At 52.4% G+C, this 17,973-nt stretch overlaps 1 protein-coding gene across 5 annotated transcripts; it reads left to right on the top strand.

The window, feature by feature from the left end:
* Positions 1-8,794: 8,794 nt before the first annotated feature.
* Positions 8,795-17,675, top strand: Tfap2c (transcription factor AP-2 gamma). Of its 5 annotated transcripts, none has more exons than XM_048440863.3 (7): positions 8,795-9,068; positions 10,618-11,103; positions 11,207-11,258; positions 12,621-12,837; positions 13,241-13,359; positions 15,140-15,284; positions 16,203-17,675. In XM_048440863.3, exons 1-7 carry the CDS (start codon positions 9,021-9,023, stop codon positions 16,486-16,488), a joined length of 1,353 nt encoding a protein of 450 aa, XP_048296820.1. In that variant the 5' UTR covers positions 8,795-9,020; the 3' UTR covers positions 16,489-17,675. The 5 variants fall into 5 exon arrangements, with proteins under 5 accessions (XP_048296820.1, XP_085553081.1, XP_085553082.1 ...); XM_085696955.2 differs by lacking the exon at positions 8,795-9,068 and adding an exon at positions 9,694-9,917; XM_085696953.2 differs by lacking the exon at positions 8,795-9,068 and adding an exon at positions 9,951-10,432.
* Positions 17,676-17,973: the final 298 nt, after the last annotated feature.

Raw genomic sequence — 17,973 nt, 5'->3', positions numbered from 1 at the left:
TCCTCTCTTTTGGAATGATGTTACATATCATGGGCCCTTGTATGTTGGAAGTATGTCACTTGCCTTTTTACAAAGTTAAAAGGGAGTTACAGTTAAGAGACGGCCTTGGGCCTTAGAAGACACTCTGAACTTTTCAAAGTATTGGGAGCGTGGAAGACTATGGGGACTTTTGAAGCTGGACTAATGCGTTCTGCATCATGATATGGCCCTGAGCCTGAGAGCCGGGAGTAGAATGTGAGGGGTTGGTGGTTTGAATGAGAATGTGGGGGGTTGGTGGTTTGAATGAGAATGGCCCCTATAGGTTCATGTCTTTAAATACCTGCTGCTCAGCTGGAGGTGCTGTTTGGGGGAGGGTTAGGTGGTGCAGCCTCTCTGGAAGAAATGTGTTACAGGGAACAGGCTGGGGAGTTTATTACTCATTGTACTTCCAACTCTCTCTCTCTCTCTCTCTCTCTCTCTCTGTCTCTCTCTGTCTTTCTATTTCTGCCTCTCTCTGTCTCTCTTTCTCTCTCTTGTTCTCTGCCTCTCTCTCCCTTTCTGCCTCTGTCTCTCCCTCTGCCTCTCTCTCTCTCTCTCTCTCTCTCTCTCTCTCTCTCTCTCCCCCCCCCCCCATGCTTGTGTTGGAAGAGTTGAGGTCTCATCTTCCTGTTCCGGCCACCATGCTTGCTTGCTGCCATCCCTCCCAGCCATGATGGATTATAACTCTCTGAAACCATAAGTTCAATTAAATCTTACCTTCTCTAGGTAGTCTTTGATCATAGTATTTGATCGCAGCCCCAGAAAGTCACTAAGACACTGCGTTACACCTGCTGTCCTTCCTAGAGCAGAATCCCTAACCCCAGTCTCCAGTGCTTTGGGGGGCTAGTGGATTGTGATCAGGCTCTTTCTTTGCAGCTCGGGCTAAGCCTGAACGCCAGATCTCCCTGACTCTGCCTCCAGAGTGCCGGGATTAGAGGCCTGTCCCGACGGGGTAGGGTCTCTGTCCCCATCCTTCTTACCTCAGTTCCGGCCTCTGCCAGGGTCGGGTGTGAGGCAGCAAGAGCTCCTTCCTCCTGTTCACCTGTTTTGAGGCCTTCAGGATTTCCAGGGTCAAATTTAAAGTGGGTTTCTGATCCAGTCCTCTGGGGGAGAGAGAGAGAGAGAGAGAGAGAGAGAGAGAGAGAGAGAAAGTGGGGAGCCATGGGAGAGAGGTGGGCATGGGTGCTGCAGAGCTCAGGCTGCCGGTCTCTATGTCAGGCTGTCAGGCTCTGACTCAGGGAGGGAGGTCTACATGGTACCCCTGGCCTTTGAGAACCCTGCTTTAGACGACGTCCAGTAATTCTGTGGTTAACAGCATGGCACCTGGAAACACACAAGACAGCACGTGATCCTAATGGCCTGTTTCCAGAGCGGCAGGCGTCTGCCAGAAAATGAAGCTGTGTTATCACCTCACGGGGTCAACTCGGGTAGGCAGAGTTAGGAAGCTTCTTTGACTGTGTCTAACTTCCTGATGAAGAGGTAATGTTGGCTTAAGGCATCTCTCATTCTTGGTTTTGAGTGCTAAAGATTCTGTTCAGTAGATTCAAGACATATGTGTGTATACACACATACGAATACATACCCACATTGTATGTGCTGTTGTTTTTTATCTCAGCAGGGGGTTTGGGGGCTAAAGAGATGGCTTCCAAGGGCACTTGCTGCTCTTGCAAAGGACTCAGGTTCAAATCCTAGCACCCATGAGGTGATCAGAACCATAACCTGAACTCCAAATTCAGGGGGTCCAAAACCCTCTTCTGGCCTCCATGAATACTACATGTATGTAGTACACATGTATACATGCAAGCAAACTCTCATACACATTAACATTTTAAATCTTTTAGAGGTGTGTGTGCGTGCGCATGTGTGTGCGCATGTGTGTGCGCGCGCGTGCGCATGTGTGTGCCTGTGTGAACCATGCCTGTAATCCCAGTAGCACTCAAGAGACAGTCAGGAGGATTGATACAGCTTCAGGCCATCCGGGTCTGTGCAGTGAAGAAGGGGGCTGGAGATGACGCTTGCTTTGTGTTTTATGCTACAGAGCAGATCTCAAGCCTGACATCATTTTCTTTCAGTTTCTGGTTTTAATTAGGTGTTGATATTTACTGGACGGAGTTTCCCTCTGGATTCTTGGGTTGTCATGGTGACATTTTTGGCCTTTCGGTGTTGTTTTGGGCCAAACGCCGGCTGAAATGAGTTCTGACATGAAAGATTTTGCATGGGGTGGGGCGGGGCGGGGGGTTTGTTGGGTCAGGAAGATGCTTGTGTGTCTCCTGAGGAGGAGGCTGAAAAAACCTGAAGACATTGCAGTGTGGCTTCAGGGACTTCAGAAAAATGGCCAGAGGAGAAAAAGCCCTTTAGTTGCTGCTGTTTGCCTGGCTAGTGCCACCGCTTCAGGAGGGTGGGACCTTAGAGGAATCTGGAACCTTGGTCATATGCTGATTATTGGGTTATTGTTTGTTTGTTTGTTTTTACAGTTCTGGAAATGGAACCCCAGAGAGCTTTCCCCATGCCAATAAAGTGCTCCATCTCCAACCCTCAGTCCCAATTTTTGTTGTTGTCATTTATTTAGAGGCAAGATCTTGCTCTGCTCCGTAGTCCTGACAGCCTGGACTTCCTTTCGACCAGAGTGGCTTCCAGCTCTCAGCTCTCTTAACCTGGTGGGGTTAAAGGTGTGAGCCCCAGGTACTTTCTTCTCTCTCTCTCTCTCTCTCTCTCTCTCTCTCTCTCTCTCTCTCTCTCTCTATCTTTCACACACACACACACACACACAGGCACCCTGGTAGCCTAGGCAGCTCTAAGAACAATACCTACAGTCAAATACAGTCAAAGACGACTTCGAATTGTTCTTCACTGTGCTCCTCTCCCAAGTGTGGATCAGAGGCATGAGCCACCATGACAGACCCAAGCGCCAAATTTTCATGATCTCTGATAAGACCAGACACCCCTGTTTTTGAAGGAAACAATTCTGAACTGCTTTGTCTTTCTCTCCGGGGCCTTGTTAAGGAACATAGCCCAAGCTGGAACTCGGGATCTTCCTGTCTCAGCCTTCTGAGTGTTGGCCCTGCATCTAATTTCTTGTAGCTTTTGAATCTGTTTTCTTTTTTAATTATAAAAGTCACATGCAATCAGAAGGACAGGAACAGCAGACCATAGCAAAGTCCGGAAACACGGAACAACAACAAGAAGTAAACAAAACTTCTTTTCTGGAGTAAAGTCTGAAATGAAACCACAATATTCGAGAGTGTTTACAGTGTTTCTTTTGAAAGATCAATGAGACAGTAAATGCAAACCCCTCCCCAAGGAAAACAAACAAACCCAGCAGAAAAGAAGGCTGTAAGGAAATGCGTCAGCTTTTATCAACAGGCCTCCCCCTCCCCCAGCCACGTCCTATCGCTTCGGGGTAAAATCGGGCCTGTGTCCTCTGACAGGGTTTACAGGGCAGCCTGTGCTGCTATTAGAATGCATTATATTAATAACTGAAGTACCTCTGCAGGACTTGGTTGTAGAGGTGGCCCTGAGAATACAGCAGACCTGGAACCCGGACTCTAAACAATAGCAAAGCCAGCAGGGCAGATGGGGCGAGAACACTAAGGAGGCTGAGGCAGGAAGCTCCATGGTGAGTTGGTGTTTTTTTTTTTGTAAAGGACCGCCCCCACCACCACACTCCACAAAATCCTAGTTATACTCCTAAGTATTGTAAGCTTCCTGACTTTTTGTGTTCTATTCTCTCCCCCAAGAAGTGACTAGAAAAGAATGTTAAAAACAAAAACAAACAAGCAAGCCCCTTGTGCTGGCCTCACGTCTGAGCTCCAATCACTGTTTGCTTTACACAAGGTAAAAAATTTTTCTTTCTGAGCATATCTGTCGTAAAATCTCTCTGTGCATTTAAACCAGGAGCCTTGGCAGGCTCCTGAGACCCTGAAGGTATCAAAGCGGAAACTGGGTGGAAGTTGCTGGTTTTTCTTAGTCCCTTTTTCTCTTATAAGCCATTACATTAGACAAATTCAGGAGGATTTGCCCTTCAAAAGTCATGTGCGTTGGCAGGACAGGGTGCTACATACGAAAACCATCAGAACCCTCCCCCACCCCTAAGCCCCCTGAGTGTGAAATGGTCTCTGCGGGTCTTTGAGCTCCCTGCGGGGCAATTCGTGGCCACCACAGTAGGAAGTGGTCAGCGTGTTTTTATTTCTGTTCTTTTGCAGCAGGATCGTACACTGCAGTTCCCTGGCCGGCCTGGAACTCTAGCGGTAGGCTAGGTTGACCTTACTTTCCATCCTCCTGCCTCAGCTACCCCAGTGTTAGGGGTTCACCTGTGAGCTACCTATCACATCGGTTCCAGTTTTGTGTTTAGCCTTGCTTAACTGTTTTCCCATTCTACTGGACACTTTGTTTTCTCTTTTTCAAGTCCTAAACCTGAGAACTTGGACTGTTTCCTTAGTGGCCAGAGCAAGCCTCTGAAGACCCCCAGCCTCACTCCCTTCCACATCACCCCGATAATTCATTACTCCCTCCCCAATTTAATTCTGGCTACATCTGGGAGAGTGCGAGGTGCCTGAAATCAGATCAAAACTAGAAAAGAGGCTGAAAATTCATGGAAATGTCAGTGATTTAGGCCTTGGAAACTAAATTTTCTTAAAGATCCTTTTTACGCCCACAAGCAAAACGTTAAAAAAACCTCAGGGGAGACCCTTTGCAAAGGTGGAGTTTCCGAGGGGGCGGGAGGGAGTCCAGGTAGGAGGGAGGAGACCAGTCCAGGAGCGCCTTCCAATAGCGACAGCTGGCCTCCAAGGGACTATCTCGACCCACCCCTTTTTGCCTTTAAGAAATAAACGCTCCGAGCGAGTTTACAGCTCACGCCTCGGCCCCCGGGGAGCTCTTTTCGGCCGCCCTTCTATCTTAAACCCCAGCTCACCGACGGTTCGCGAGCTAACGCCATGAGTTTCCAGTTGCTAAGGGTGAGGAGCTGGCAGGGCACCCGAGACTCCAGACACCAGCTAGGCAGAGGATGACCGCAGGCGGTGACCGCGGGCTGGATGGGGCGTCTGCTGGCGCAGGGTCGAAGGCGCGCGCCGTCGTGCCGCCGCCCTCGCCAGTCCTTGGCCGCAGCGGGCCTCCCCTTCGCCTGGCGGCGACTAAGATAAGTAACTTAAGGCCGCGGGGCTCAGCTGGCCTAGAGGGTGTGTGGAAGCCTAGGACCCTAGAAGGCCTCTAGGTATATGGGTCTCCCGCCTGCGCTCGGAGCGGTTAGGTCGCCCAGGGGACCGACCCGGGTACGCCTTGGGAAGGTGACAAGCCAGGGCTACCTTCTAAGAGTTTGAGGGTCCCCGGGGGCAGGGTAGGGCAGTCCCAGGCTTGTCTCCTTAGGGATTCTGTAGTCTTTAGGAGAGAGGCCTTAGATACCAGGCTATTTTGCCGCTTGAAGGAAGTTAAAACCAAATTCACCTTAGCTGCTCCGGAAGAGAGCCAGATGGGTTTGGTCAACGCTGAGCCAAGGAGTGCGAGTCCCAGACTTGGGACAGAATGGGGTCGCTGGAAGCTTGGTAGATGTAAGGATCCTTAATTCCGCTTAATTTTATCTGTTTGTCAAGAGTTGCCAGGTAGGAAGACCCAAGGCCGAGAAACTGCTTCGGGCCCCTGCGGCCTTGAGCTAGCCGAGCAATTCAGGGACCTGAGTGGAGCTGAGGCCCCGGCGTCTGGGTGTGCGTCCTCTTAGCGTGGGGTTTATTCCGCTTGTAATTTAAAAATCGATAGGTATTATTTTGGAGCGCCCGAGGATTGGTGTCAGCAGCACCCCCGGGCTTAGTTCTGGAAGTTCTTTGTATTTTTTAAAGACACGTGTTCATTTATGTATGTATTTAGTGTGTGCGCGCTGTGTGTATGCTTGCGGGAGTCGGTTCTCTCCTCCCACGGTCTGCATTCTGGGGATCCAACTTGTGTTTTTAAACTTGGCAGCAAGCGCCTTTACCCACGAACCGTCTCGCCGTCATATTTGGGAGCTCTTTTAAGCCCTAGGTCCATCGCGTACCCTAGGGAATGGGGCGTGAGTGAGCACCCTTCTCCCAAGATTTGTGGCAGAAACCGGATTCCAGGGCCCTGCCCAACCCCGGCAAGGTTGACACAGTCCTTCACTGTCCGGATGGGCGGAACAGAGTCCCGGCACGTGGCGTCGCGTTTGCAAAAGTGTTTGGGATCCACCTGCTCTCGGGAGCCCCCTTCCTTAAGGCGGAAAGAGGAGTCTTGTTGCGAGGCAGTCCAGTTTATAGATAACTCCAAGCTGCCTTCTCTGACCTTAGGTGGGGGTGTGTGTGGCGGGGACAAAAGAGTGGAGCCCCCAAGCCGCGTTGCCAGAGTCACCCACGCCTGCTTCTTTGGAGGTGGTTTACATTCGGGGCGCCGGTGGCCTTGCATACACCTGGTCGCCTCTGGTCTGGTTTCCTGGGCCACCTACTGGCTCGGGGAGTGGGTCCTGGGTTGCCAGAGTGTGAGGAGTGTGAGTGACTGCAGGCTCCCTAGGGGGCGGCAGAGCGAGCCCCTGACTGCCTTCCATTCCCACATCTATGCTTCAACTGAACCAGGACCTCATAGCAAATTCTTAGGCAGGTTGTGGTGTTGCAGAGTGGGCACCTTCCCCGGTCCTGGCTGCCGTGGGGGGGGGGGGGGAGCAGCACATGTCCGCGTCTCTCCGTGGATGAGGGTTGGAGATTTGTTTAGAGTTCGGGCGCCAAGGGATGAGAAGTTGAGCTCAAGGAAGGCGGAAGCTTCCCTCACATAGACTGTGTGTCCAGGTTTCGGCCCCCAGGCCCGGTGTGGATCGGTAGGGTCCCCCAAAGTCGCGGAGGTCACGCGTGCAAGCCGCCCTCTCTGTTAGGCTCTGCGCTGTCTCTCTAGAGAGAATGAATAGCCTTGTCTAGCGGTTCCCGAGTCCCCAGATTTCTGAGAGGCGAGCATAGACACTCGCGCCCTCTGCCCCCTCGTCAGCGTCAGCAGCTCAGGAGCAGAAACGACTTGGTCCTTCTGGGCTGCTTGGGCTAGCGCAGATGCGGGAAGAACAGCGAGAGTCTGTGGGGGGCGGGGGGGACAACCGCATCCCAGGCTAGGAGAGGACCTGACCCCATCAGACACGGCTTCTAGGGCGCCTCGGTCGCCTTCGGGCGAGAGCCTGGGACTTGACCTTTTTTTGGGCACCAGCATGCAGGCATACTGAACCCGGTTCTTCCTGGAGCAGGTGCCCTCTCCTCATGCTAATGCCAAGGCCTCTGTGTTTTGGAAGCTTAAGTATCAGGACTGAGAGCCTCTTTTAAACTCACTCGGAAAACCCCCTTAGTTCCCGCGGTTCCTACTTCCCGGGTTTGTTAGCGCAACTAGTCGGAAAACCTCCTTGCATGTGGGTGGCTACTCTTACTCTCTTAAGGTGATGGGGAATCGTTGGCTTGAAAGACATCTATTTTAATTTTAGTTACTTTATTTTAGGTCGATATGGGTCTAAAGAAATGCTTATACATGCTAGAGATGGAGCAGGAAGACGGTAAACGACTTTATCCTGTGGATAGGGGAGGCACGTCCACAACAGGTTCTGGCCACCGGGCTGATGGTATCAAGGATTGCATAATTGGCTTCGGAATCAAACCGAAATAGTCCCTGCCTCCAATTCCCTCTGAACGTTTGAAGCCAATCTCCATGTACTGTTAGGATAGACCAACAAAATTAACTCTGGAGAATTATCGACCTTGTGTTTGGAATGAAAAAAATCAGTTATAATAATTGGGCCAATTTGTTTCGTTTCTTTGAATTTAAAAACATTAACACTCAACGTTGTTTTGGGGCTCGAGTGGTAAATCCCAGGCTCGGCAGCATTCCGTGGATAGGAAGCTTTGCTTTCTGCCTTTCTGTGGGATGAGGAGTGTCCATCTCTCCAAGGGTGACTTCTCTGTAACCCCCTCCCACTTCCCGGCTCCTCCTCACCCCACTTGGCCCATGGTGCTGGAGGTTTATTCTGCCTGGAACCTATTTTCCCGGGCGAGTTGAGGCTTCTGAATGGCCCGCCCGTGCCAGCTGAGGAACCGGCACTCTGCAGGGCTGGGCATCATAGCAGGGAAGGGCGTGGGTGGGGGAGCTCGGGTCTCCCAGTCGCAGCCAGCAGCCTGAGATACACCTTCGGGCGACAGCGGTGACGCGCCGTTGTTCGATTTATTCTGAGCAGGTATTACGGTGAGTTGCCTCTTCAGAACTGGGGTGGGGGAAGCGGATAGAGCTTGGGGGGCCAGACTCTAAACAAGCCCTCCTCCCCTACCCCAGCGGGCAGTACAATAAAGTGTCCAGGGAGAGGGGAAGGGGGAGACACTAGGGCATATTGGGGCTTCAGTTGCTACCCAGCCCAATTCTCCAGTCTCTGGAGCGACTGGGGCGGGATGTCAGGAAACCCCGGGAGATGAGACACCTCGGAATGAGGAGTCTCTCTCAAGTGTCATCCATCTTTTAGAGGATGGAGAAAGGTTCTTGAGGTGGGGAAATCCCGGTTGTCAGCTCTGCCAATCTCAGGTGTGCCTAGGGCTGGCATGGGTAGCCGCGTTCGGGTCTGCGGTTGTCAGAGACCGCCCACTGATGCCCCTGCAAGCCCCTGGCGACGCCCGGTCCTGCAAGACGCCAGGCAGGGTGCGGGGCGGAGCTAGGCAGGGACTGGCTAGGAGCTGCCCCGCCCGGCGCCTGGGCCTCCGCGCCGGCCCCCGGGGAGGAGTTATGATAATTTTCTTCTCATTAAGGCGTTCGGGTCCCCCCGGCTATCGCCGGGACATACTGAGGGTGAGGCTTCTCCGGTCCACGGCGGCCACATCTAGGCGCGCACAACCACCGATGCGCGTCCAGTGACCAGGACAGCGAGGCCCGCGGGTGGCGGGGGTGGCGGCAGACGCCTGGCCACCGTGACCCCGATTGTGGATTTACCGCTCGGGGGGTGGGGGGAGCCTGGATTTAACTGGCGACTGTTTTGGGGGACGCCGGACGCCATGTTGTGGAAAATAACAGATAATGTCAAGTATGAAGAGGATTGCGAGGTGAGCAGGGGCTAGGGAACGCAGCCCCACCGGTCTGAGCAGCGTCCCCGGGCCGCAGGCCGAGGCTGGGGACGTTCGCGTGGAGCCCTCGCCTCTGGGCGGGACGAGGGCCAGTCCCGGACACCCCTTGGCCACCTCCTGAGTCCCTTGTTGAATCGGGTCTTGTCCCTCGGGATCGAGGCCTGGCAAACGCGTGGCAGACCCACCTGCAGAGCTCAACAGTGGCTTCCTACGAAGCGCACGCCCCCCCCCCTTTCCGTTTTCCCCGAAGAGCGCCCTGTCTCCGACTCAGACGTGGCTTTTCCCCACGAAGTCTGTCCAAAGTGTCCACGGAGGCCTTCCTGTCAGGGACACCTTTGCGGAGTCTTCTCCAAGGCGGGCTTGTCACCTGCCCCGCTACCTCCTCGGGAAAGAAAAAAAGAATCTAAACAGCTGCAGCTTGGTTTTCAAGAGAAGTGGGGGCTGGGGACTAAGGGGTGGGGGTGAGGCCAGGATGGGGCCTTGAGCGCTCGCGAGTACTCCAGCCTGTCGGACAGGTTGAGCTAGAGTTTCGGAGAGTAGGAGGGAGGGAGGCGACGAGCGGGAAGAGGAAGAAGACTCAGGCGGCGCGAGGAGAGCGCGGGGGAGCGAGGAGAGAAGAGCCAAGACCGCCAGGCTGCGGGAGCGCACGGTGTCCGCAAGACCTCGAGGGGCTGCCCCTGCTTGCAGGCACGGGCACTTCCGCTAGGGGGCGACCGTGCCCCGCTCCTGTGTCCCCCGCTACCCTTGTGACCCCCGGGACTGATGAAGACACATCTTTTAGGAATTAAGCCTGACCGCCTTGGGGCGAGGGGACGTGCGCAGGCAAAGGTTGCCCTATTTGGCAGAGTCTTTTCATTACTTCTCTGCACCGGGATGTGTGAGAACCTTGACCGTAGCCGGGCTGGAAGACCTCGCTTCCCAAGGCGCAGAAGGCACGGCCCTGGCTAGCAAGGATCACAGCTCCGGTCCCGCGTGTTGGCGCCCGAGTCCCCGCGGCCGAACTATCTGGCCTTACCTGGGAACGACACTCCTGCGGCGACCTCGCCTTGAAGGGAGTGAGAGGGCGGGGTGGTCCGTAGGGCGGGGGAAATGAGCTCTTCGCCTACTTGGCGCTTTAACCGCGCCCGCTCCTTTTGGCGCGCCGCAGCAACATGGGCGGGCTGGTGAAAGAGGGGTCTTTGCGCCGAGTTCGCCGCACGCCGACCTCCTGGGGTGGGGATTACCTCCACAGCCGCGGTCTCACCCCGACGGTGGCCTGGCGCTCGCCCTTGGCACCTCCGAGCGCCGCCCGCAGCATAGCTCCCGTGCGTTCCCCAGTGTGCCCGGAGAACTCGTTCCCACAGGTCTTAGACTGTGGTTTACAACGAAGTCCCTGGGGCGCTTTGTCCCCGGCTGCCCTAGGGCTCGGGGGGCGGGTCGAGACGGGTGGGGCGAGCCTGGTGGGGTGCCCAGGTGCCCCTCTCTTGGCTTGCCTGTTCGCTGTAGCAGGGGTTTCGTCTTAACCGGGTTTCTGCTGTTTCTCTCCCAGGATCGTCACGATGCGAGCAGCAATGGGAACCCGCGCATCCCCCACCTCTCTTCTGCCGGACAACACCTCTACAGCCCCGCGCCACCTCTCTCGCACACCGGGGTTGCAGAGTACCAGCCGCCCCCGTACTTCCCGCCGCCCTATCAGCAGCTGGCATACTCGCAATCTGCTGACCCCTACTCGCACCTGGGGGAGGCTTATGCTGCTGCCATCAACCCCCTGCACCAGCCTGCGCCCACCGGCAGCCAGCAGCAGGCTTGGCCGGGTCGACAGAGCCAGGAGGGCGCTAGCCTGGCCCCGCACCATGGCCGCCCTGCCGGCCTGCTACCCCACATTTCAGGGCTAGAAGGGGGTGCGGTGAGTGCCCGGCGGGAAGCCTACCGCCGATCCGACCTGCTACTGCCACACGCACACGCTCTGGAAGCCGCTGGCCTGGCAGAGAACCTCGGACTGCATGACATGGCTCACCCCATTGAGGAGGTGCAGGTGAGCCGCAGGGGCTAGGGAGAGGCCATCTTACCGCCGCACTTACCTCCAGCCACTCCACTTTCCCCAAAACTTAAAAGAAACTGTCATTTCTCCTCCCCAGAATGTGGACGACCCGCACCTGCTTCTACACGATCAGACTGTCATTCGCAAAGGTAAGCATTGACCTGTTGGTGCGACCCCAACCTGTGAAGTTGTCCCTTTTCTGGCAAAGTGGAAATAATAAGTGATTAACATGGGTCATCTAGTGAGGGGGAACCTGGCGATGTCGCCTACCTTTGTAGAAGGAGAAAGAGACATTATTTTCTGACCTCAACGAAAAGAACTCCGAGGACCTGTGAATTTTAAAAGATTCTTGGTGGTGGTGGTATTTTTGAAACAATGAGTCATTCTGTACCTCCCTAGTGCTGGCGTTATGTGCAGGAGACAGTAATTTCACTTGAAAGCGAGATCAAACGTTTTCTGATTCTATGGCAGTTTTTTAACTGTTGGACAAATCGATTCAATTTTACTTTTTAGAAGTAAAGTTTATCACGTTCACGGTGGGAGGGCGTCAAAATCCAACCCAAATCAGTTGGTGGTGGCACACGCCTTTAATACGATCAGGCAGAGGCCTGCTGATCTCTGGAGTTAGGGGCCAGCCTAGTCTACAGAGTGAGTTCCAGAACAGTCAGTGCTAATACTGAGAGTCCCTGTCTGGGGCCGGGGATGGAACGCTAACCTCCAGAGGTTGAAGTCCCCGTTGTCAAGCTTGGGAGCAAGCACTTTTAATGCTGAGCCTTCGCTGCTGTAGGAGGGATTTTATTGGAGAGGCCCTTAACTCTAACACTATTGAATCTCTTACTCCTAATGTACTGCTTTAATAAGGACAGCCTTTAGGGGGTTTATAGGAGAGAGGGGGTTGGGAAAGTCGGACTACAGTGAGTGGGTGGCTCTTGATTAAGTTAAAGCTATCAGTCTGTTTGAGGGGAAATGGAAGCATCCTGAATTACAGGCAGATAGCTGTGGTCTTGAAATTGGGACTGTGTTAGTAAACTGGAAGAGGGTGGGTAGGGTTGGGAGAAAAACCTGGAAAACAAACTAACATCTCTGGCTAAACTTAACTGGAGCTGGCTCCTGTGTTTCTGAATCCCCTGGTGTCAGCTGCTCTGAAGGGCTTGGCGGCTGATCTGAGTCCTGTAGTTGGGGAAGATGCCATTTATTTCGTATTGAAGCAGTCTTCTAAAAGCAAATGTTTTAATTAAACAGATTACTGTGGTGGCCAGGAACTGGGAGAAAAAAAAAAACCCAACTCCTCCACACATGGAATCTCGGCTAATTAAGGTTCCGGAGGTGTTAACTCATGATTTCAGACTGCAGCCTTTGAAGAACGAGCGTGGCTCTTAGAAGCCTTCTTGCACTGCGTAGTTCTGTGTGCAGACTTTTCTGAAGGCCAAATTCAGCTTTGGTTTGCCCTTTGGATGAGATCTCTATCCCCTCCTGTTCTAGTGACAGGACCTGTTCTGCTGTCCCCACAGGACCCATTTCAATGACCAAGAACCCTTTGGGCCTCCCCTGCCAGAAGGACCTGGTGGGAGCCGTCATGAACCCCAGCGAGGTCTTCTGTTCCGTTCCTGGAAGGCTGTCCCTGCTCAGCTCCACGTCCAAATACAAAGTGACAGTGGCCGAGGTACAGAGGCGACTGTCACCACCTGAATGCCTAAATGCCTCGCTCCTGGGAGGTGTGCTCCGAAGGTGACACATGTTCAGGGCCCCCTGGGGGAGGGGTGGATGTGTGCCAGGGCCTTGGAGGTATTTTTGTCATTTCTGTAACTTTTATATCTTACCGCTGAATTCTAATCTGCGGAAAGAGAGCTTTTTAGTGCCTGGCTTCTTTTCCAAGTGCCAAATGCAAAAGGTGTAAAACATCAGTAACAGGTTAGCATTTGGGATCAGGCCGCACCAGCTGCATGGGGGGGGCTCAACTTCGAGTGTTTTGTCCCCCCAGGGAGTTTCTTGGGGACTGCTAGCTGAAGGTTTTTCCGCACCCCCACTAGTGGCAGTATTCTGTGGGTTTTTTTTTTTTTTTTGGGCGGGGGAAGGGAGGCTAGTTTATTTTCTTATTCTTTGAGAGTAGCCAACATTCTTTTTCCCACAGAGCAAAATCCAAAAACGGAGGCCGGTCCTTGCGGGAGAAGTTGGACAAAATTGGCTTGAACCTTCCAGCTGGGAGACGGAAAGCTGCCCACGTCACCCTGCTCACGTCTCTCGTGGAAGGTCAGTGCAGCTGAGTTATCGTTTTTACTGACTTCAAGACTGCAGGAGAAAAAAGTTACTGTAACAAGTGAGGGCCACAGGCAGAAATGAAAGCAGTTGAGACTGTGTGTCCCTTGCCGTGAATCCTGACACATTACCTGATAAAGTGATGTTCACACCTCTCTTGTTTGGGGGTTTCGTTCTGAAAGCTGATATTACTGAAATTTTACTTTTCTGAACCTATGAAATCCTATGGAGCGGCAAACCGCTCCTTGTGAGGTGAACTAGCCGTTGAGAGGTGCTGTCTGTCGGTGGTAGGCCCATAAAGTCACCATTGCTATCTTCTGCTGCGTTTTTCTAGCTGGGGGGTGTAGTAAGCATCCTGCTCCTGCTCAGTGGATGCAATGGGCACCGGCTCAATTCCCCATTTCTTCCATCAGAAGGGTTTTTTTGTTTTTCTGAAGGCATGAAATCCCTGGTCTACAAATGAGCCCTGTTCCTCAGGTCACAGCTGCTGCGTCACTGCAGGTTTTGCATGTAGACCTTTCCCCCAGCCTGGAAGGTAGCCAAGAATGCCATGCAGCCTTTAAAAGAAAACAGCGCCCCCCCCCCCCAAAAAAAGCAAGGGGCACATTATTATAGGAAGCCAGGAAGAGGGGCGTAGACACTAGTGCCTCAGCCTAAGTCCCCAGGCCCCTGTGCTGCCCGCCCAGACTCGTGCTGGCTGGTTAAGGTTGAGGATGGCCACAGAAGTGGGCTCTCCAGAGCAGAGCTGTCTTTGAACGCTTTATTTCCCTTGCCACGTGGTATGTCTGAAGTGCTGAAAGGGACTTGGCAGAACCGCCCCCCCCCCAAGCCTCTTCTCTACCTCTGGAGGTCAGAGCCAGCAAAAGTCTCACTGAGAACAGCTGTCTTGCATGGAGAATGGGGAGGGGGTGGTTCTAATGAGGCTCTGCCAGGCTTCCTTACTAACTACACTGAGAAATTTAAATAAGAGATCGGGCATTCCAGCCATGGCACCTGGATTCTGACTCACCTTAGGCCTGCCTCTCCACAGTCTGGGTTTTCGGAGTTATCGGTGTTTGAACCCTGAAGCCAGGTCACCTTTACTGGGAGAACAAACTGTGATTCCCCCCTACTTAACTCTGCTCCCCACTCTCGCACCCCTCAACTTGGAGCTGGGACGAGTCTGGGAAACCCCCACCCTCCGCTATCTCCCTAGTATTGCTGATTAAACCCAGGGTGGCCTTGAACCTTAGTGAACTTGAATTCCTGAGCCTCCCACCTTCACTTCCGAGAATTTTTTTTTTCTTTTTAAGGAGTGGTGGTGTACACCTTTAATCCTAGCACCGGGGCTGCTGGCTCTTGAGGTCAAGGAGCCAGGGCCACAGAGTGAAACCCAGTCTTGAAAGAAAGATTCTAGATCACCAAAGTATGAAGCAATGGTGGGCATTAGAAGATCCTGCCTCAAAACAAGAGAACCAACTCCTAAACATCCATGTAGCAGCACTCAAACTCAAAGTGCACACATGGACAATTAAAGAATTTAAAGAATAACAAAGAGGCAGTGGTGGAGCACACCTTTAATCCCAGCACTTGGGAGGCAGAGACAGGTGAATTTCTTGAGTTCTAGGACAGCCAAGGGCAGTTACACAGAGAAACCCTGTCTCAATCTGCCACCCCACCCCAAATAACACTGAGAAAAGTGAGCACCCAACGACAGCTCAAAGTGCCCTGTATCAAGTTTACAAGGCAAAGTAACTGTACTGACCACAGCCACTCCCAACCCTGGTCGTCACAGGTGAAGCCGTCCACTTGGCACGGGACTTTGCTTATGTGTGCGAGGCTGAGTTTCCCAGTAAAGCAGTGGCTGACTATTTAACCAGACCACATCTCGGGGGACGGAATGAGATGGCCACGAGGAAGAGTATGCTGCTGGCAGCACAGTGAGTGTTTGACTTGCGCAGACCCCGGGGCTTAACCAGAATTCTGCCGCCCAAGGAAAAGGCTAGAGCTTTGCCCTGCCAGAGCGGCAGCAGCCTCCAGTAGAGCCTCGAAGAGGGAGCCGTGGTGAATTGCTCCATCCCAGGTCGCTTGGAGGCTGCTGACTCAGCTCACAGCAGTCACAACACCCTGCTTTTTGCGTTTGCATATATTTGAGAATTTGTGTAGCTCAGTAGTGTTTGCCGAGTGCACATAAAGCTAAGCCATCCTCGGCACCACATAAAAACAAATCTAGTGGTGTGTAAAACGGGGCTGGTGTATGCCTGTAATGCCAGCATTTGGAACGTGGGAGCAAGAGCAAAAGTTAGTCATCCTTAGCTACAAAGTGAGTTCCAAGGCTAGCCTGGGCTACTTGATACTGGCTTTCTTGACCTTGGCCAGGTGACTGGACTTAACCCACTTATCTCTTCTTGTGACTGAAGAGGTTAAATGAGATAGCACTGAGGAAATCGGGCCCTGGTGTGTGGGGGTGTGCACTGGGGGACTCTGGGGATTCAGACCCTGTCATGTGCTAGGTGCTAAGCGTGAAGGTGTGACAGTCCGACACTAGTATGGGGCCAGAATGTCTCACTTAAGAGTGCTCGCCTAGCGTGCACGCAAGCCCCACATGGTCCCCAGCACTGCACAGACCAAGAATAATAGAGAAGACTTCTTCGCAGAAAGGCTATAAATTCAAGGTTGTTCTTGGCTCCTTTGTGGGTTCAAGGCCAGCCTCCAACCTTTTGAGATGTCTCAAAAACACTAATCAATAGAAAGTAAGTAAGTAAACACATTCTCCTTTTCAAGTTTATTCTAATAGGATCGGAGGGATTGAGTCTGTTACGAGACAGGTAAAGTTCACCAACTGACTGTCTCCACAGGCAAGTGTGCAAAGAATTCACAGACCTCCTGATTCAAGATCGCACACCCAACGGGAATAGCAGGCCCACTCCAGTCTTGGAGACGAACATACAAAACTGCCTGTCTCATTTCAGTCTGATAACTCACGGCTTTGGCAGCCAGGCCATCTGCGCCGCGGTGTCTGCGGTGCAGAATTACATCAAGGAGGCTTTGCTCACCATTGACAAGTCCTATATGAACCCCGGAGACCAGAGTCCTGCTGACTCCAACAAGACCATGGAGAAGATGGAAAAGCACCGGAAATAAAGTGGGGTGCATGGAGGCCAGAGTGTGAAGGGAGAGGACCTGAGCCCCCTTCACTGCGGCGATCTGTGAACACCAGCCTGGGCGGGGCAAACAGTTACCATCCACCTCACCCTGGACCTGCCTGCCTTCTTGGAGTCGGTGGCTTTTCTATTTAACCCTGGACATACTATCCCGAAGCAATTTGGTTTGATTCTTTTACTCATTAAACGTTTATTTTTTTGGAAATCCATTTCCTCTCTGAAAGGTGCTATGAGTTTTAGAATCCCTTTGTGAAATCCACCTGGGCTTAAGGAGAAACCCCACGCTGAGCTGCTGACAAGGCAGATGGATGGGAGATACAGGAATCAATCATAACTTATTTTTTTTTCAGTGTTACGATGATGTCTGGCTTTTATGTCCACTAAAATATTTATCTAAAAAATTAGTATTTATCTAGCTTTCCCTGCCCTGTCAGTGATCACACCTTCTGGTAGGAGGCGAAGGTCGGATGTTCCTAGCAGCTATTCACAGTGATGTGTGACAGGCTTCCAGCCCCGTGTTCAAAAGGGGGGTGTCCTGGTTCTAAGGAATTCAGAAAGCAAAGCCTGCTGACTGTTTCACGTTTCCTTCCTCTTTAAAAAAAATGTTGAAAGTTTGAAATTCTTTAGCTAGTAGAATTTTTTTAAATGACCTGTTCCTTTAAGGTATAGAAGCTTTATTTGCTTATTTATTTCATACCTTGATTTTTTTTTCCACGTAAACTTGAAGAGGGTAGGCACACAGCAGCGCCTGTCACCCCCAAATCCCCGAGGGGACTCTGTGTGGAGAAACTGTTGAGTGTACAGACTTTATTTATGCATAATTTAATGGGATCTGTAAATACTTCTTAGGACTTTTTGTGAAACGGGATTCGATTTTAATATTAACTTTTAACGGTGATGGGTAACATAGCACCTAGATTTTATTATGCAGATGCACACAGGGTGTTAAGATGGAAGCTGACGCAGGCCTGCTCAGGCACGATCTAATTGGAGCTGTTTAGGAAGCAATAACATCTCGTTCCTTTGGGCTGAACCAGAAGAGTAGAGTGTAGCTTGTGTGGGTGATGTGTGGGTTGGAATTGAACTTCTCTGCCTGTCAGTGCTCCCAAAGTCATTGTGCGTATAATACCTGCATAATAAAAAATATTCTCGATAGAATCTGTGAAAGCCTGGTTCTGACCCGTTTCTTTTTTCCCCCGGCTCCTAGGATGGGTAGGCTCAATCAGGGCTAACTTGAGGCTTGAATGTGGCTTAGCTGATTCTATAAATGGAGTAGGCAGTCTTGGTGCTGTGGAAGGATCTTCTTTCCGCTCCCTAATGACGATGCTCAGCTGCCCCGGATCCTTCACACTCTCTTCTTCTCCCTCGTTACCTGAGTGCCAGCACCTGGGGGTTCAGAGAGGGGGCAGTTTGCCGCCGAGAGCCTCCGGTCTGCTTAGCATGTGCTCTGCTGCCTTGTGGTACC

This window comes from Myodes glareolus, chromosome 10 (genome assembly GCF_982192425.1).
Source record: "Myodes glareolus chromosome 10, mMyoGla1.1, whole genome shotgun sequence".
Taxonomy (NCBI): domain Eukaryota; kingdom Metazoa; phylum Chordata; class Mammalia; order Rodentia; family Cricetidae; genus Myodes; species Myodes glareolus.
The sequence above is the reverse complement of the archived record's forward strand: the minus strand, read 5'-3'. Positions and strand labels throughout refer to the sequence as shown.